A 19,635-nucleotide genomic window follows, 5' to 3' on the forward strand; every position below is an offset into this window, starting at 1 on the left:
CATGCTGAATGGCATATAAAAGTAGGAAACTAGCCAAAAGTCAGTTTTTTATATTATAAAACTTTTATCGCCTAGGTGACTAGGCGCCCCAATGTCGCCTAGAATCGCCTAGACGCCTTGAAAACTATGCTATGGAGGTCAATTTTTGACTTTACTCCCCACCTTTCTGCAACACATAAGATATGATGCCAAATTGGGTCACAAGGTAAAATTCTGGGAAGACACTTGGTGGGATCTTCCTTTGTCCCAAACCTTTCCTAGAATTTAGAACTTGTCCAGCTTCAGAAATAAATCAATTGCTGAACTTGCTACATTGGATGTCTCGGGGTTGAGATGGAATTTAGGTTTGAGGAGAGTTGTGAGGGATCATGAGTTGGATGAGTTAATTTCTTTACATGGAACGTTTCAAGATGTGAGACGACTTCTACCCTTGAAGGGGGGGGGATGAGAGAGTTTGGGTTCCTTCTGTTAATGGCCTTTTCTCTTGCTCCTCCTTTTTCCATTCGCTTTCCTATCCTTTGATAGTAAACCGTTTCCCAGCCAAAGAGATTTGGAGTGGTCCCATCCCCCCTAAGGTTAGGGTTTTCTGTTGGGAGGCAGCTAATTAAATCATTAATATCCATGAAAGACTCTAAAGAAAGTGGAAAAATTGGCTTGTCTCACGTCATGTTTGTATCCTCTGCTTGAAGAATGGGGAGAGCACCAACCACCTCTTGCTTCATTGCCCCTTTGCTTCTCTTGTCTGACAACATTTTTTGTCCTTGGATGGTAGAGCTTGGGTGATCCTGGCTTCTGTAGACCTCTTCAACCCAAGTTGGATGAGGCGTACTACTAGAAGGCAAAAGATTTTGTGGCAATGTATAAGAGGAGCTGTACTTTGGGGTTTGTGTAGTGAGGGGAATGCAAGAATTTTTGAAGAAAACTACAAGACAGTGGAGAAGGTGTGCGAGCTTCTATTGGTAAGGGTGGCTCATTGGGTTTCAGTTTGTGAAGAATTCAGAGGTGTTTCAGTAATGGTAGGTAGTTGCTAGCTTTCAAAGCACGAGAACACTGAGACTAGCTGAGTGGTCCCCACTAGCAGCTGGAAGGCTTAAATTTAACTTTGATGGCTGTTGTTAAATCCAGGGGAATCAGGAGCGGAGCTGGAGGTGTAGTGAGAGATGTGGCTGGTAAGATTCTTCTTAGTTTCTCAGGTCCAATTGGGCATGGAATCTCTCTTAGGGTTGAACTGTTGGTGGTCATTCAAGGGTTAAAGTTGCTTTCATTAAAAGGGTGGAAAGAAGTGGATGCTGAAGGAGATTGCCAAATAGTTATCTCTTGGCTGAAGAACAGAGAAGAAATTCCTTGGAGAATGAGGCCTATGGTAAGACAGGCACTCTTCCTAGGGGATCCCTTGAACATCTTATTCATCTGGATACCTAGAAGTGCCAATTCGATGGCTGGCACATTGACTAGAGCGGGAGTGTTAAAGGATCATTGTCCAGGGCCGGGCTGTAATTTGTGACTTTTTCAGTTCCTTAATGAATTAACCTTACTTGTAATTTATCAAAAAACAAACAATAAAAAAAAAAAAATCCTTGGTTTGGGAAGGAGAAACATGCTTATCCCCTTAACAGAATTACATAGCCCATACTGGACATTTTGACCATTGATCAATACAGTAGCTTGAGAATGAAGTGATAGAAGAGTGCCCCCCCCCCTCTTTTCAAAAAGTTCTCTTCTCTGTGCTATGATTTTCTACCATCTTATCAGAATTTCCATTATCGATACTTTACCTTTTTTTCTAAAAATAAATAATTTCCATATCCAAATAGGTTTTCCTTTTCATGTAACATTTACTTTTTTTTTTTGCCTCTAATTTTGACCATATTTTTATGCTTCAGAAATACCATTATTCTGGCCTTCGGGGACTTCATTATATAAATAGTCTTCATGGTTCTTTTTGTCTACAGGTTCTAGCAAGCAATATGATATTCCTTGGTGTTGTAATCTTTGTGCCATTTTCATTAGGTCGGATTGTCCTCCATTACATATCTTGGCTCTTCTCAGCAACAAGCCCAGCGTTATCAACAGTCATGCCACTTACAGATTCAACCCTCTCCTTGGCAAATGTTACATTGAAGAATGCATTAACTTCTGTTACGAATTTGTCATCTGAAAGTCATGGTGATGGTCTTCTTGGTCATGTTATGGAAGTGGTCACAGAATCCTTGAATGCAAGCATGAGTGGTATAGATGAAGTCTCAGACAGTATTAGCAAACAAGCTTCAACAGACATATTTAAAGGGGTGGCTATTGGAACATCACGCTTTTCTGACGTTACTACTCTTGCCATTGGATACATGTTTATATTCTCTCTGGTTTTTTTCTACCTTGGCATTGTTGCTTTAATTCGCTACACTAGGGGTGAGCCTTTGACCATGGGGAGGTTCTATGGCATTGCGTCTTTAGCAGAAGCAGTTCCATCCCTTGTCAGACAATTTCTGGCAGCAATGAGACATTTAATGACCATGATTAAGGTTGCTTTCCTTCTGGTGATTGAACTTGGGGTTTTTCCTCTTATGTGTGGGTGGTGGCTGGATGTTTGTACCATAAGGATGCTTGGGAAGACGATATCTCAGAGGGTTGAGTTCTTTTCTGTCTCTCCTTTAGCAAGCTCGTTGGTACATTGGGTTGTAGGAATCGTGTATATGCTACAAATAAGCATTTTTGTCAGCCTTCTTCGAGGGGTATTGTCCTCTAGCTGTTGATCATACTTGCATCTTTTTTGTTATAATGTTGATCAATTTGTGTGCTTTCCTGATCAGCTATTTGATGCCCTGCTTCTGATAGGTTTTGCGTAACGGGGTTCTATACTTTCTAAGGGATCCTGCTGATCCAAATTATAATCCATTTCGTGACCTCATTGATGACCCTGTGCACAAGCATGCTCGTCGGGTTCTATTGTCTGTTGCTGTATATGGGAGCTTGATTGTGATGCTGGTGTTTTTACCAGTCAAACTTGCCATGCGCTTAGCACCTTCCATGTTCCCATTAGATATTTCGTAAGTTTGGTGCCATCTCTTAATGGTGACTAAAGTTTGCTTATCCAGTGCTCTGTTATTTTAATATCTTTTGCATACCTCATGCTCTTCTGATCTTGGAGGCTATATCTGTGTATTGCAGTGTATCTGATCCATTTACTGAGATTCCTGCAGACATGCTGCTGTTTCAAATCTGTATACCATTTGCTATTGAACATTTTAGACTACGAGCAACAATCAAATCACTTCTCCGGCAATGGTTTACTGTAGCTGGCTGGGCACTGGGATTGACCGACTTCTTGCTGCCTAGACCTGATGATAATGGTGGACAGGAAAATGGAAATGCTGAACCGATAAGGCAGGACAGACTACGTGATGTACACCGAGGTGTAGCTCTGCAGCAAGATCGGCCCTTGGTAGCACTTGCTGAAGATTCAAACAGAGGCATTCATATGCCAGGAAACTCCAATATTGCTGAAGAGTATGATGGTGATGAGCAAGCTGATTCTGAGTAAGTCTTTTTATGCTTATGTCTATAGCTATATGTTATAGTTGATCAACATTCAACATTTGAAATTACACTTTAGTTGATTAACATTGGACATTTAAAATTACATCATGGGCATTTTATAGATCTCTGTCCACATGGAGATGTATATAATTGGCATCCTTTTAATTTACTTTGACATGCTGTGGTTTGGTGCAGAAATGAAGGCTTGACTAACAGTTTGGTTTTATACTTATTCTCAAGGCTCAACATATTAAAAGCCTTGGCAGTGAGCATAGATGAGCCAGCAAAGGAAGGAAGTGATTTTTGGATGTATGAATTAGAAGTAGCTTATGCAAACTTTTATTTAGGAAAAAGCCGTAGTTGTCAAGGTGCCCCTAGGTGCCCACCTAGGCATTCTTTAGGTGACTAGGTGCCCTTGGCTGGGTGCCTTGCCTAAACACCTTATGGCAACTAGGTGCACATCTAGGTGACAAGGTGCCCATGTAGGTAACAACAATGACAAGGTGGGCGCCTTATTATAATTCATATTGCTATATTATTACTAATATGTGTGCTAATGCATTCTATTATATACTATATATCATTTATATGTTGCTTTAAAGTTTTACTATTCAAAATTAAAAGATAAAAGGGTTTTGATAATAGAAAAAGAAAGAAAAATAGAAGTATAAAGAAGTTTCTTTTTTTTTATTATGTTATATCTCTCTCTCTCACACACACATTAAATAAAACAATGGCTCACCTTTGTCTTTTTTCTCTTTTACTTTCTAACTTAAATCTTATCATATAAATGATAGCCTTCATTAGTTGCTAATTTGATATGGAATTTCTCTATTAAATGCTTATTATATTAGTATTATTTTTGAAAGTATTGAAATTAATATATTTGAAAAACTATTGTTTAATTGTTGTATATGTGATGATTTGCTGCCATGTTTTGAGGGGAACTGTAATGTTCTTAATAAAGAGAATTGCTATTCTTTTTCAATTAGTACGCATGCTGAATGGAATAGTTGTCAAGGCGATGCCTTTGATAAATTACAGAGAGGCCCTTGAGTGGGCAGAAAATACAAAAACAGAACATTACAGAGTATGGGCCCAGAATAAGGCCCATAACAAAGAGAAACATAACATAACATGACATGACAGTCTATGGGCCATTCGGCCCATCTCCTCTACAGTACTCTACAGCCATGCACCCAAAGGTTGGGCCCAAGAAAGTAGGACATTTGAATTAATACCTAATGCTGATACATACCTGGGCAAATATGATCACAATAGCAGTCATTCAAACATCTACTAATCAAGAAATATGCCATGCATCGAAAATATGGTCATATCCATAGTGAGTGGTCTGCAACCATGAGACATTACAACCTGCACAGTTGAAAACAGAACATTTAATTTTACTGGAATGCATAATTATCAAAAAAAAATTACTGCAATTCATGCATTATGCACACACAAAGATTTGCATAATCCAAAATAGTAGATTACCACCTTCTTGACTGATGTATAAAACCTATCCACCAGCTCTGGAACTCCAACCATGCCATCCGGAGGTAGCTTGTTTGGGGAGGGGGGCAATAATCACCTTAGGATCATAAAAATGCAGCAAGGTCTTTGTGTTCTGATATGTACTGCTAGTTAAGGTGTCCTTGGAGGCTTGCCTCGCTTAATTGCCAAGCAATTTTGTATACTGTGTTATAAAATACTTTTATATTCTTAACCTTTTCGATTATAATTATAAAATAGACATTATTAAACTAAAATATTCATTTTGTGTGTTTATATACTAATTTCTTTTTATTATTTTCTTATTTGCTAGGGTTTAATCAATACAGGCATTGCTAACTGCTGTATTGAATTCTCAAAGACTTTAAAACCTGAACCAATAAGTAAGGAATAACTTAAAATTTTGTCTAATCAACATATTTTCTTCTTCCGCCTTTTCTTTTTCTTCTTTTCCTATAACAAAAATAGGGGTTCAGCGCCTATATTTTTTGAATTTTCTTTTCTTTCTTCTGTTTCTTCTTGTGAATATGTTGATTTTCTAGATTTAAACATGAAGTTTATACTTTTCTTATGAAAATTATGGAGAATTATTAAAGAAATATGGTTATGGAACCTAGGGAACTACCCTAGGATATATGTTATTTACTTGAAAAAATCCATCGCCTAGCGACTAGGTGACAGGGCGCCCCCCTGTCGCCTGACCTCACCTTGGCACCTTGAAAACTATGCTGAATGGTATGTAAAACTGGGGAACTAGACAAAGTTTGCCTTTTTTCTATGAGATTCCTATTGCCTAGGTGACTGGGTGCCCCACCATTGCCCGGAATTGCCTAGATGTGTTGACAACTATTGGAAAAACCCATTTCATGTGTATTTGTAAGTGGATGGATGGGTAAAGCTAAACTGGTACATAAATTTGTTAATATGTAGAAATCTAAATGATCCATAAATCCTTCTTAATGGCAGCACAGCTGGAACTAAGGACCCTGCATTTCCCCATTTCCACCTTTTGTTCATGGGGTAAATGATGTTTAAGCTTGATAAACCCATCCTATGCTGTAGTTGGGCTAGTTTTAAAAGAGACTGGCAATATAAAATGTGGCCCAATTCCCCATGGCAAATAATGTTCCCACTTGGTAACTTTCTTCCCCAGCTAGAAAATCATGTTTCAAATATCTGATGAAATGCCCAAGATACAGAATATAGCTGGACATGTGGTTTAAGGACAGTATTTTCGGGGCTTACTGAGACTATGATTGGCTTAAGTTAACATGACAATATCAGAAATATGGAAATTGATGAAAACAGATGTTGCATTTTCTGTCATCAGATTCAAGTTTGAAATGACATTTTGTGTCTTGCATATAAAGTACCAGGATGCTTTGCTTAACAATGCCATCTATTCATGGTGATTTGTAAATGTGTTTCCTTTCTCTATTTTGCTTTCTATTGTGGCCTTCATGACTTGGATTTTTGTTAATATAATGAGTGGTATTATTTTTTTGATCTCATTTTTTTTTACCATTGACGAAATACCTAAAAAAAACAACTCTTAGTAGGTACAGTTTTGTACTCCGGATTGTGCTGCTGTTGGTGCTTGCATGGATGACGCTGCTTCTCTTCAACTCAGCCTTGATAGTTGTACCCATTTCACTTGGGCGTGCAATTTTCAATGCTGTTCCTCTTCTCCCGATTACTCACGGCATCAAGTGTAATGGTAACATAGTTACAGATTCTTGTTTTCATTCTCCATTGTTCATGCATGTAGATTGAAGGGAGTTACTGACAGCTTTTCTCCTTAGATCTGTATGCATTCATTATTGGAAGCTATGTCATATGGACTGTTGTAGCTGGAGCCAGGTATTCTATTGAGTATGTTCAAACAAGGAGAGCAGGGATCCTTCTGAAACAAATCTGGAAATGGTGTGGTATAATCCTCAAGAGTTCTGCTTTGTTGTCGATATGGGTATGTCATCTCACCGAGGGAGATTATATGAGTTGATATCTTCAAGTTCTCTTTTCAACATCTTTACTGTTTACTGTTTTGGTTCAGATATTTGTCATTCCGGTATTGATTGGTCTTCTATTTGAGCTTTTGGTGATTGTGCCAATGCGGGTGCCTGTGGATGAAAGCCCGGTTTTCCTCTTGTATCAGGACTGGGCACTAGGACTCATTTTTCTCAAGATCTGGACCAGACTGGTAGGTGCTTTATTTTCAATGTATGGCAAGAGAAATGGCAATTAGCTTGTGTTGTCCAACATGTTTGTTGTTTATTAAAACTGGCATATGCAGCCTGGCTGTAGCCACATTAGGTGTCTGGTGTCCTACCTGGGAGATCTCCTGTGGTTCATATGTACTTATGGATGACTTAGACAAATCTAATCATGTGGATGATTAGAGACTATGACAATAGGAACCCAGACACATTAGAATGAATGTATTTGTCCCATCAACTTGGTTTTTGGAGTGAGATCTTCTAATTGAATCCCCATCTAATGATGGGCCCATCACCCAAAACTTACCCCCACAGCTTTAGTAAAAAAAGACCATGCTATTAACAATATTGATCAGCTTAGGCCATGGTGTCTTAAAGAAGAAATTATTTGAAATTGGATATTTTCTCCTTTTTTTTCCCTTTTGACGGGGGTTGCAGTGCCACTTCTTTTCCTGATTCAATAGTGAATATCTGGCTTCAGTGTTGTTGCATAGGAGATAATTCACAGGGGTGTTCCACTCCACATGTTTGCTTTTGAATGTTGTGTGGGACTTGGAAACATGTATGGTTAGCTGTTGAAAACAATTTAGGTGGTTTATGGGATGCTTATGTAAGCTGGCAAGATTTTTTTTCCATAGAAATGTGATTTATTTTAGTATTAAACACAGGTTATGCTGGATCACATGACACCTCTGGTGGATGAGAGCTGGCGGATAAAGTTTGAGAGGGTGAGAGAGGATGGATTCTCCCGCTTGCAAGGGCTTTGGGTTCTCCGGGAGATTGTAATCCCAATTTTGGTGAAGCTCCTAACAGCCCTATGTGTTCCCTATGTTTTCGCACGGGGGGTCTTTCCTGTACTTGGCTATCCATTAATAGTTAACTCAGCCATCTACCGATTTGCTTGGTTGGGTTGCCTAAGTTTTAGCTTGCTGTGCTTCTGTGCCAAGAGGTTCCATGTGTGGTTCACCAACCTCCACAATTCTATTCGGGACGACCGCTATCTGATTGGCCGAAGACTGCATAACTATGGGGAAGACATAGCAGAGAAGCACAGTGAGGGTGAGATTGTTCCAGAGACACTAGATACAAATTTGCAGGATTCTGGATTAATCCAACGTGAGCAAGAGGCTGATGTAGGTATGAGACTGAGGCGAGCAAATAGGCGCAACATCCAAAATAACAGGCAGGTTGTATAGATAGTTGAGTCGTGTGAGGCGGCAGGAAGATCAAGCGCTTGTCTCACCTTTTATTGTTATGGTTGCTGCATATATACTCTTAAACCTTGGAGGTGATTCGGCATCCCTGTTGTGCATATATATATATATATATATATATATATAAATCTTGATAACTAGCATTGTTGTTAAGAGTTGAGATAACTCCCCATGCTTGTGCAGGGAGAATTATTGAGACATCAAATTTGCACATTTGGATGTGATATTGTGTCTAACCTGGAGGAGAATGGGAATTCTTCTGAATGAGTTTTAGAAAGTAGAGATAATGTAATGGATCATGTTTTCTGATCAATGTGATTGAGCATTTGAACGGTTAAGTCCCTAGAAGATGGAGGTTCTTGTGCAAGTATTTCTAAAGCATCTTTGTTCCAACAAATCAAGGCCTCTTCAAACTGTGTTTTTAGTAATATTGAAACTTAAACCTTCAAAGGAAAAATATCTAAATGTAGGGGCTACTGACCTTAATTGTGATATTGTCCCTGTCTCGTCACCTTATCTACCTCTTCATATGTTATTGAATACTGATTTACTGGATCCTTGCCTTTTGGTTGTGAGCTAATGCATTCGATGATAACTCGCATGCAACGAGATGTATCAGAAAGGAATGAGAATATTTAATTTTTTATTCTGTTTTTTGTTTTTAGCACGAGACAAAGAAAGCTAAATCGTAGTAATGTAGCGGCAATGGAATGGAGATGCTTCATAAGCAGATCAATACACCTAGACCTAGTGATGGTGAAAATAACGGGGCCGGTTCCATGTGGGCCAAGCATTCAGAGTGCCATCTATAATGGCTGCCACTGGTGAGAGAGACTGCATCTGCATCAGCATCCGTAAACGGTGAACTCGTCATCGGAATCGTAGGGCACTTTATTACATGCAGATGCAGTAACAGACTAGCAGGTAGGGAGGCAAGATCAACAAATCCACGTTACCTCCGTCTGTTTTTTGCCCTGGGACCTGGGTGTACCACTACCTGTCTACCACTACGATGATACCTTCCCATCAATCATACTTGTTAATGCTTCTCCCCCAGTCCCAGTCCCCCAAAGCAAAATTATTCTCATACTAGTCAAATCTTGGCGAGCTACTGGCTTGGATGGATGGATCAAAATCAATTAGTCCGGGTTGGAAAAACTGAGGGGAGCCTTCATCCATCATCCATGCTTCCTCCAGTCCCACTCACTCACGCAAGACGCAACAACCCAACCGGCTCTGCGCACCCAAGACTCGATTTTCATCTGTGAACTGTTTGTTACCGAGAGGGCGGTGGGCGGGCGGCCTGGCTTTGCGAGCCCGTTCAATGTGGCCATAAATTAACTACCAACTATACAGCTTTAACGTGTGATTCTTTACTCTTTCCATCTAATTATTGTTGGAGCTTGGAGTGAGATGCAGAAACTTTTCTGCATTGGAAGACTCATACTCAAGTAAAAGTTACGGCAAATGTGAACAAGCGTTCGGCCCTACAGCCCGAACAACCGTGTTAGAGATTTCACCGCTCCTCTGGTCTGGTTTTGGCATAAAATGATGGTAGAGTGGCCATAGGCCCTCATTTAATGATCAACATGTTGGAATATCCAATGGCCATGTGACAAGCGACATATTGACGGAAGATGATTATTTTATGGTTATTTCCATACAATACTCACACACACAATCATTCATTTTAAATTATTACTTATTTATTTATTTTCTATAAAAATAAATTTATTTAATCGTTTATTTAAAAATATATATATTTTTTATGCATGGAGATACCAATATTGTTGGATTATTCTAGATTCAAATTCCAACTCTTATCGGGTCAATGGATATCCATTTGACCCAGTCCAGACTAGGTGACCATGTGGATAGATCTTTGGTCATTACGAGACATTTGTCTCAATCTGAAAAGGCCTTGATTTGGTCTTCCCTCCAAACGTTCAGTTGGTTACGCTCCCTCCTCAAAACAAGGAAGGGAAAGTTGGGGAAAGACCTATATATATGGCTATCACAAAGGTAGCAAAGTGTGCAAAATCATAAATAACTTGAAGGTTAAGCAACCTCCAAATTTCGGCTCCATCCAGATTTGACAGTTTTCTCTTGCATTTTGTTTGAGAGATAGGTGTCTTAATTGTACAGTTACTCTTATTCTCTCTTTGTATGCAAGTTTGATACATTAAGATCTCAGCCGTTCACCTTTGCATCTACTTGGCGCTTCACCGGTATCAGAGCCAAACATGACTGGCACAGTTTTTTAAGTGTAGTCGCGACACATCGGATAACATCCCATCTTTTAAGCTTCAGAAAAGGAAAAGGAGAGAGTTTCCTCCTTTCTCCACCGAAGCACTGTTCGAGGGTTTCATCAGCTCTCCCATTTGTGCATCTGTTCAAGAAGAAGAACCATTTGTGCATCTGTTCGAGGGTTTCTTCACCGAGTTTGTTAGAAAACTCAACTGCGTCAGGCGATTCCTTCAAAAGGCTGTTCGAAATCGATTTCAGAACAGAACCCAGTTCAACTTCAGTTCCAACATTGCTCCAACAACTCCGAGCGAACAGAAGCCAGTTCGAGGGATTTCCTAATCCAGTTTATCCTCCCATCTCCAGTCCAGGCGTAGGCTTCTAACGACGGCGGCTTCACTCCTACAACATCTCTAGGCAACTATGGATCCCCTGTTAAGCTGAGTTTGAAGTTTCTTCTCTGGCCGGTTTGAATGTTATAAGCATACAGCTTGACCTCTTCATCGATTGGGGTTGCTGGTTTGAGAGTTACACATCAAAATTTGTTTTTCCTGGACCGAGTGAACCCTAAATAAATTTAGGGCTTTTGACACCTTTACAAAATAGGATTAACCACATAAGGCCGATTCGATCAGAAAACCGAACCCAAGCATCTCAAATCAGGTATTAGAGTTTTATTTATTTGTTTCTCCTCTTCCATTTTTTTTGTTCGGTTTTGCAAGCACTCCTACATCTTATTTACTGTCATTTTTTTTGAGGATAACCTTTTTTTTTCCCTAAGGCTCCAAAGCACTTAGAAGTATCATTGCCGAATGCGCAAATTGCTGCTGAATCAAAAGAAGCAGTGGGAGCATCGGAAATTCAGAACTTGTTGATAACGCTGATAGGCCAAGCCGAATAACACCAGTGACCGGGAGTTCATCAGCAGATTTATTATCTGAACATCAGTCTCGTAAATAAAGCTAAGTGCTCTATTCATTATTTATTTCACTTAGCAATATTCTTGATATTCAAGAACTCAGTAAAACTGAGAAACTGAATGGCACAAATTAGGTTCTCTAGAAACGTAGGATTAGAAGGATACTTGACGAACTAAATGTTGATTATGTTTTAGATAAATCTATTCCTGCTAAACTTGCCGATGATGATTCCTTGACTATAATTCATGAATATTAAAAATGGAAAATTGATAATAGGAAGGCAAGAAATTGTTTGTTAATTTTTATGGAGCCCGACATAAAGGTTGTGTTTGAAGAATACAATAATGCTAAAGATATGTTTAAAGCCATTAAAGAAACATATGGACAAATAACTGAAACCTATGTTCAATTGTTAATTGAAAAATATTATGGCTGTGAAATGAGAGAAGAGGATTATGTAGTAGATCATGCTAGTAAAATGAATGTGATTGCCAAAGAATTGGCAACCACTGGGAACCCTATTCATGAGAAAATTCAGGTATCCACCATTCTTAATAGCCTCCCATCTTCTTGGAATTTTGTAGTAACAATTTTAAACCTATCTGGAAGAGAAATTAACATAAAAAACTTACCTACCTTGTTAGGATGAGAGGCTAAGAGGAAGAGGAAGAAATCCCAACCTTCATCCTTAATGGTTACTCCCAAACCAACTAAAACTTCCCAAATGGCTGAAAAGTCTAAGGGCAAGTTTTTCAAAAAATAATAATGGGAAGAAATTTAAATTCTCAAAAGGATTCAAGAAGAGTAAGAGTAAGCATTGCTTTAATTGTGGAAAACAAGGCTATACAAAATATAATTGCCTTGAATGCAAGAAGAATAATTCAAATAATGAAAAAAGAAAAACTAAAGAGAAAGACGTAATCTGTGTAGTATCTGAATCCTATTTTACGGATTCTGATTTTTCTGATTGGTGCATAGATTCTGGCTCCTCTAAGCATATTTGCCAAACTAAAGAGATGTTCTTGGAACTGAAGGAAATGAAGATAGGAGAACACAATTTTTATGGGAAACAACACCTACACTAATGTACTTGGAACCGGAAAAGTGAAGATCCCCATAAATCTGAACACAAATTCAATCCTTAATGATGTATTGTATGCACATAATTTTAGGAGAAATTTATTGTTTGTACCTTTGTTAGATGAGAAGGGTTTTGATATACGTTTCAGGGGAGGAAAAGTGACCATAGGAAAGCATGGTAGAGTTTTAATGTTTGGGAATAAGTCTGTACCTCTTTCTAGTTATGATTGTACTTATCATGTGAATGAAAGTGCGTACATATGGCACGTGAGATTTTGTCACAAATAAAGATAAAATGATGAAAATGAGCACCAATGGCTTAATTCCCAAAATAGAAATGAATTTCAATTATTGTGAACCATGCCTTGGTGGAAAAATGACTAGGCTCCCTTTTAAGAAAGGAAAGAAATCAGATGAATTATTGACTATAATACACTCTGATGTTTGTGGCCCTTCGAACGTAAAAACACATAGGGGTATGGAATATTTTGTAACTTTTATAGATGATTTCTCTAGATTTGGTTTTGTATATATGATTAAAAGAAAAATCAGAAGTGTTAGAGAAATTTAAAGAATATAAAACACTTGTAGAAAACCAATTGGGTAAAAAAATAAAAACTCTTAGGAGTAATAGAGGCGTAGAATATATCTCTAACCTATTTAGTGACTTTTGTACACAAAATGGAATCATACACCAATTAACCATGTCCATGCCACAATAGAATGGAGTGGCTGAACGGAGAAATAGGATTTTGTTGGATATGGTAAGATCAATGTTATCTCACTTAAATCTAGGAGCACACTTTTAGGGAAAAGCTTTAGGTACTGTTGTATATATTCTAAATAAGGTTCCAACTAAAGTTAATAGCTTAACATCCCATGAAATGTGGACTTGTAGAAAACTAGACCTGACTGACATAAAAATTTGGGGGGCTAGTGCTTATGTAAGAGTGCCAAATCAGTAAAGAAGAAAGATAACAAAGAGTCTAAGGTGTACCTTTATAGGGTATAGTGATAATAGCAAAAGGTATAGATTTGTTAATCATAAATCTGATGGAACAGTTGAATTAATAGAAAGCAGGGATGCTGTTTTTCTAGAAGATCAAATTGAGGATAATAAACAAGTTTCACTTAATAATGACACCTTAGGTAGAATTCAAAGAGAAAGATTCATTTCATCAAGATTAAAAGATTATTATACTTACTTGAATGAAGAGTCTCTTGATGATCCAATTGACTTTGAAGATGCTATGGATGCACTTGATAAAGAAAAGTGGTGTGAAGCCATAGAAGAAGAGTTAGATTCAATAAATAAAAATCAGGTTTGGGAATTAGTTGATTTACCCAAGAATAGGAAACCTATAAACTCAATACTGATGGATCTATAGAAAAATATAAGGCAAGATTAGTAGTAAAAAGGTACACCCAAGTAGAAGAGATTGATTATGATGAGACTTACTCTCCAGTTGTCAAGTTTACCTCTATTAGAATCCTAATGCCTTTAGTTGTCTTTTTGGACTTAGAGTTGTGCCAATTAGATATTAAAACTACTTTCCTCAATGGAAAGCTGAATGAAGAAATTTACATGACTCAACCCAAAGGTTATGTATTAGAGGGACAAGAAAATAAAGTGTATAAATTAAAGAAATCATTGTATGGTTTAAAATAGTTCTCTAGGATGTGGTACTATACCTTCCATGAAGCAATCTCTAAACTTGGATTTATACCTAATCCGTTTGATCATTGTGTTTACTCTTTGAATAGTGTGAGCAATTTTATTGTTCTTTCATTATATGTAGATGATATTCTTATTACTGGAAATGATGTGTTTATGATTAATGAAATTAAAGATTGGTTAAAAACCAATTTTGAAATGAAAGACATGGGTGATGTAAGTTATGTACTTGGAATTAAAATAGAAAGAGATAGGAACACTAGAATCTTAACTCTTTCACAAGAGCATTATTTGGAGAAAATTCTAAGGAAATTTAATATGAAATATTGTAATGGAGTTGAAATTCCAATTTGTAAATGAACCAAATTAAGTAGGGATATGACTCCCACTAATGATGAAGAGATAGAGAAAATGAAGCATAGACCCTATGCTCTAGCTATTGGTAGCTTAATGTATGCCATGCTTTGCACAAGACTAGATATCTCAAAGCATAGACCATATGCTTTGCACAAGACTAGTTAACAAAATACTTCAAATTAACCTATCATGCAAATGATTTAGAGTTACGGGGTTATTGTGGTGCAGATTTTGCAGGTGATTCGGATGATAGAAAATCCACAACCGGGTACTTATTCCTCTTAGGAGGAGGTGCTGTCTCATGGACAAGCAAGAAACAAAGTTGTGTAGCTAAATTCACCATGGAAGCTGAGTTTATCTCTTGTAGCTCCGCGGCATCTGAAACAATTTGGATTAGGAGATTCTTAGAAGAACTCTGAATTCCTGATGTGCCAATAGGAGTTGTGAAGATCTTTAATGACAACCAAGCTACTATTAAGACAATTAAAAATGGTGATATCGGCCCTAAAGGAAAACACATAGATCTCCATTACTGGTATCTATATGATATCTACCAACGGAATGAGATCCTGGTAGAATATGTACCTACAAAAGATATGATTGTCGACCCTGACTAAACCCATTGCAATTACAAATTATGTAAGGCACGTTAAAGCAATGTGATTGATTGGCACTTATTCATCTCGAGCCTAACTAGCCAAGTGGGAGATGATAATAGAGTGGCCATAGGCCCTCATTTAATCATCAACATGTTGGAATATCCAATGGCCATGTGACAAGCCACATGTTGATGGAAGATGATTATTTTATGGTTATCTCCATGCAACACTCTCTCACACACAATCATTCATTTTAAATTATTACTTATTTATTTATTTTTTATAAAAACAAATTTATTTGATTGTTTATTTGAAAATATTTTTTTTATGCATGGAGATACCAATATTGTTGGATTATTTTGGATCCAAATTCTAGTTCTTATTGGGTCAATGGATATCCATTTGACCCAGTCTAGACTGGATGACCATGTGGATAGATCCTTGGTCATTATGAGACATTTGTCTCAATCTGGAGAGGCCTTGATTTGGTCTTCCCTCCAAACGTTCAAGTCGGTTACGTTCCCTCCTCAAAACAAGGAAGGGAACGTTGGGAAGAGCCCTATATATATGGCTATCACAAAGGTAGCAAAATGTGCAAAATCAATGATAACTTGGAAGGTCAAGCAACCTCCAAATTTCGGCTCCATCCAGATTTGACAGTTCTCTCTTGCATTTTGCTTGAGAGATAGGTGTCTCAGATCTTGTATTGTGCAGCTACTCTTATTCTCTCTTTGTATGCAGGTTTGGTACATCAAGATCTCAGCTGTTCACCTCTGTATCTACTCGGTGTTTCAAATTAAAACCCAGCCATAAATTCTTGAATCGAAATTGTGAAATTTATGTTATTTCTTTGATTGTTTTTAAAACAAAAATAAATTTTGATTGGTCAAAGCTCTCAGTATCATATAGATTTACCCTTATATGAATTATGGAGCATGATATTAAAAATCAGAGGAAAACATGTTTTTTAAATCAGAAATTGAAAAACATGTTTTATTTTGATGGTTTTGATTTGTTTTTGTAACTTTGAGACAACTCAAATCGGAGAACACCTCCTAAGGTTATCAAGGAACAACAGATTTAAAGCTTTATAAACATGTAGCCCTACGTATCAAGTAAGAGAGAGAGAGAGAGAGAGAGAGAGAGGAATACAAGTCTATATCAGAACGCTTTCAAGTGATAACCCTGCCGTGTTGATCACTGTATGGCTCAATAGTAGAAAAGATCTGCAACTTTGTTTGTTTTTGGGTGACAATCAAGAGATGCTTTTGCAATTTTTCTTTCTTAAGTGATAACACAATCTTTCATTGAATTTCTTGTACTGGTGGAGTTAATTGAGCACGGATCTCTTGCTGAAGATTTGGCAGCAAATTAAGCAGGGTGCTGAAGCACAGCTGGATCTTGGATGAGGAAGCATCTTTGAGGGAAGTTGGGCCAATTTCTAAACCTGGTAAAACTCCAATAGAATTCAATTTGAAAAATTTAAGTCACTAGACTGAAATGGGTTCGTGAAACCAACACATAACAGGCCTTACTTGTCATTGACTTCTGAGACTCGACCTGAGTTTGTCAACCGAATGCTAGTACTCTTGTAACAAAAGGAACAGAAGTTGGTAGTTCTGTGTGCTGCTCATTTAGTAAAGTGGTGTTCGGTAAATCTGAAAAGCCAAAAAATTTCTAAAAAAAGCTATAAATACATTCAGTGGAAAATTTAATTTTCTGCCTTTCTCGACATCCGAGTATATTAGAGTTTTTTGGTACTTTGACTGTTGTGATTTCTGAAGAAGTTTCATTTTACAAATTTACCCCTTAAGACATTATTTATATACAAGTAAATGAAAATGATTAAAGTAATATGATATTATAAAAATATTATAAGTTATAAAAAATATAAAATATGATAAAAATCAATAAATAATATCAATTAAAATAAAAAATAATGTTAGAAAATGATAAAAATAGTAAAAATTATTATAAATATAAAATGTAGAAAAAGGAAATAATAATGGTAATAAAAATTAAATATATAAAAAGATCATTTAATAATAATAAAAAATAACATCAAATACAATAAAGATATTTGTAAATAGTAAAGTAATGTGAAAAATATAAATAATAAAAATTATAAATATAATAGTTACAATTATCATAAATATAATAAATATGTAAAAAGTAAAATAATAATGCTACTAAAAAACTAAAAAAATATAAAAGAGATCGTATTATATTATTAAACATATAAAATGAATAAAAATATAATAAAGAGATTTATAAATATTAAAATAATATAAATAAAGGTAAAATAGTAAAAAATAAAAAACAAAAGGTCGCCTATTGGGTCAAGATTGGACACTGATCAAGATTGCCAGTCACTGATTATATCGAATGGGAAAACAATGGTGCAAAGCCAAAAAAGATTGGAATACAATTTTAAGACGTGGGGGTAGTTTTAGGTTTTTCGAAAATTTAAAGGGGCACAACTGGAATACAGTTTTCGTGCACAACTTTGAACTTCCTCAGGGGTAACTTGGCATTTGAACCATGTAGAGTAGTTTTCAGTAGGGTAAATTTCTTAAACTACTCTTATGGTTTAGCTAATTGACTAAGTGTACCGTTACTGTTTGAAAATTGATTGACACTATCCTTACTGTTTCTGACAATTGACTAACTCTACCCTTACCATTAAGATCCGTTAATATTCCGTCAAAAATCAAATACACGCGAGACCATGTGACATTTAAAATTCTTTTAAAACCCAATATTACCCCTCCCTCGTCCCCTTCCTCTGACCGGCAACACCTTCCTCAGATCGGAGGAGCAAATCTGGATTTTGATGGTTGACGGTGAGAACGATTGAGTTCTTGGCAATATTTGTTTTGGCCCATTTCCATTATCTTCTTTTTATTATTCAAGTCTTTAATCTTCCAATAGCCTCCTCTTCCCCTCTCAGTTTTCTCGTTTTTTTCATCTACAATTGCAACAGTGGTAGTGTTCTCACCGACAACATGAGGACAGGTCTGACTCAGATACAAGAGACAAAAAAGAACTTGATTTGCTTTTTAGCACTTTTCTGGCACTAAATCCATAATTCGTCGGGAGAAAATTTCTTTAGGGGGAGGGGGGAATAGGTGCAAGACGAGTCATCTTCAACAGAGAGCAAACGAGTGTCGAAGACGAGTCATCTTTGGCAGAGGGCAAACAAGTCATCTCTCTCTCTCTCTCTTTCTCTCTCTTTCTCTCTCCCCTCTGTTCTACCATTGCCGCTGCAAGTTGCAACAGCAGATTTGGTACTTCTCCTTCCACCGCTTCCAACACCACCGCTCTGTGCTGTTTTCGGACATTCTCTCTCTCTCTCTCTCCCCTCCTCTTTCACTTCCTCCCTTCTATTGCAGCGGTGGATTTGGTACTTCTCCTTCAACGCTTCCAACACCACCGTTTTGTGCTGTTTTCAGACATTATCTCTCTCTGTCTCTCTCTCTCCTCTTTCTCTCTCCCCTCCTCTTTCACTTCCTCCTCTTTCTCTGCGCACATGCGTATAGTGACGGGTTAAAACCTCATCCGCTGCAGTTTTTTTTTTTTTTTTTTTAATTAGACGTGCGAAAGTGTGAAAACGTGAATCACTCGTGTATCGGTTCGTATCAGTGCATATCAACCGATACAATACGATACGGTCCAATATTGATGCGTATCGCTCTGATACGGATGATTCAGGGGATACATACCTATTCGTAGCATTTCCCGTATCTCCTATGACCGATACTGATTGGGCGTATTGTATTGATATTTAAATCCTTGACTGACACAAGCCATAGGGTGCAAATCTTCTTACGAGGCTTGAACAACTCTTAACTGTATTTATGCTTCACCTTTTGGGGCAAGAATCATGCAGATCAAGAATGATCTATATCACTTGCAAAAGGGAAACAAATCCATGACTGAGTATTTTCAAAAGGTTAAGTTGCTCAATGATGCCCTTGAAGCAGTGGTACAAGGTTGTGCCCTTGATGATATTATCCTCTATACCACTGGAGGACTAAGTTCAAAATATGACCCACTTGTTACAGCCATCACAACTAAACCAGGTTTCATCTCCATTGAAGAATTTCATGCACTACTCCAATATGAACTCAGGGTGGAACAACAACATTAAGCCACTTTTGACCATCTGTTCTCAGCCAATGCAGCTATGCATAAACTTGGACTGCCCAAATCAAGATCGTTCCCGAACTATGGTCTTGGTGCTCCCACTCCTTCCCACCATGGCAGCTGAGGGGGCAAGGG

General features: G+C 37.4%; 1 protein-coding gene and 1 long non-coding RNA gene across 4 annotated transcripts in view; both read left to right on the plus strand.

Moving 5' to 3' along the window:
* The window catches only part of LOC104601732 (putative E3 ubiquitin ligase SUD1), a 30,326-nt gene extending 21,502 nt beyond the window's left edge, over positions 1–8,824 (plus strand). The window contains exons 3-9 of one of the 3 annotated variants that reach the window (XM_010265174.3): positions 1,953–2,729; positions 2,833–3,044; positions 3,166–3,534; positions 6,606–6,766; positions 6,852–7,015; positions 7,103–7,249; positions 7,934–8,824. In XM_010265174.3, the coding sequence (XP_010263476.1) occupies positions 1,953–2,729; positions 2,833–3,044; positions 3,166–3,534; positions 6,606–6,766; positions 6,852–7,015; positions 7,103–7,249; positions 7,934–8,461 (2,358 nt within the window). In that variant the 3' untranslated portion in view covers positions 8,462–8,824. The remainder of the gene's footprint in view (positions 1–1,952; positions 2,730–2,832; positions 3,045–3,165; positions 3,535–6,605; positions 6,767–6,851; positions 7,016–7,102; positions 7,250–7,933) is intronic. The other 2 variants (XM_010265175.3, XM_019198517.2) reach the window with 2 other exon arrangements.
* A 1,602-nt stretch (positions 8,825–10,426) lies between these two features.
* LOC104601731 (uncharacterized) lies at positions 10,427–15,442 on the plus strand. Its single transcript, XR_735947.3, has 2 exons — positions 10,427–11,386; positions 11,505–15,442. It is a non-coding gene; the product is annotated as an uncharacterized LOC104601731 (long non-coding RNA).
* The last annotated feature ends 4,193 nt before the right edge of the window (positions 15,443–19,635 follow it).

Source organism: Nelumbo nucifera, chromosome 1, assembly GCF_055504915.1.
Source record: "Nelumbo nucifera cultivar China Antique chromosome 1, China Antique-T2T, whole genome shotgun sequence".
NCBI classification, from domain to species: domain Eukaryota; kingdom Viridiplantae; phylum Streptophyta; class Magnoliopsida; order Proteales; family Nelumbonaceae; genus Nelumbo; species Nelumbo nucifera.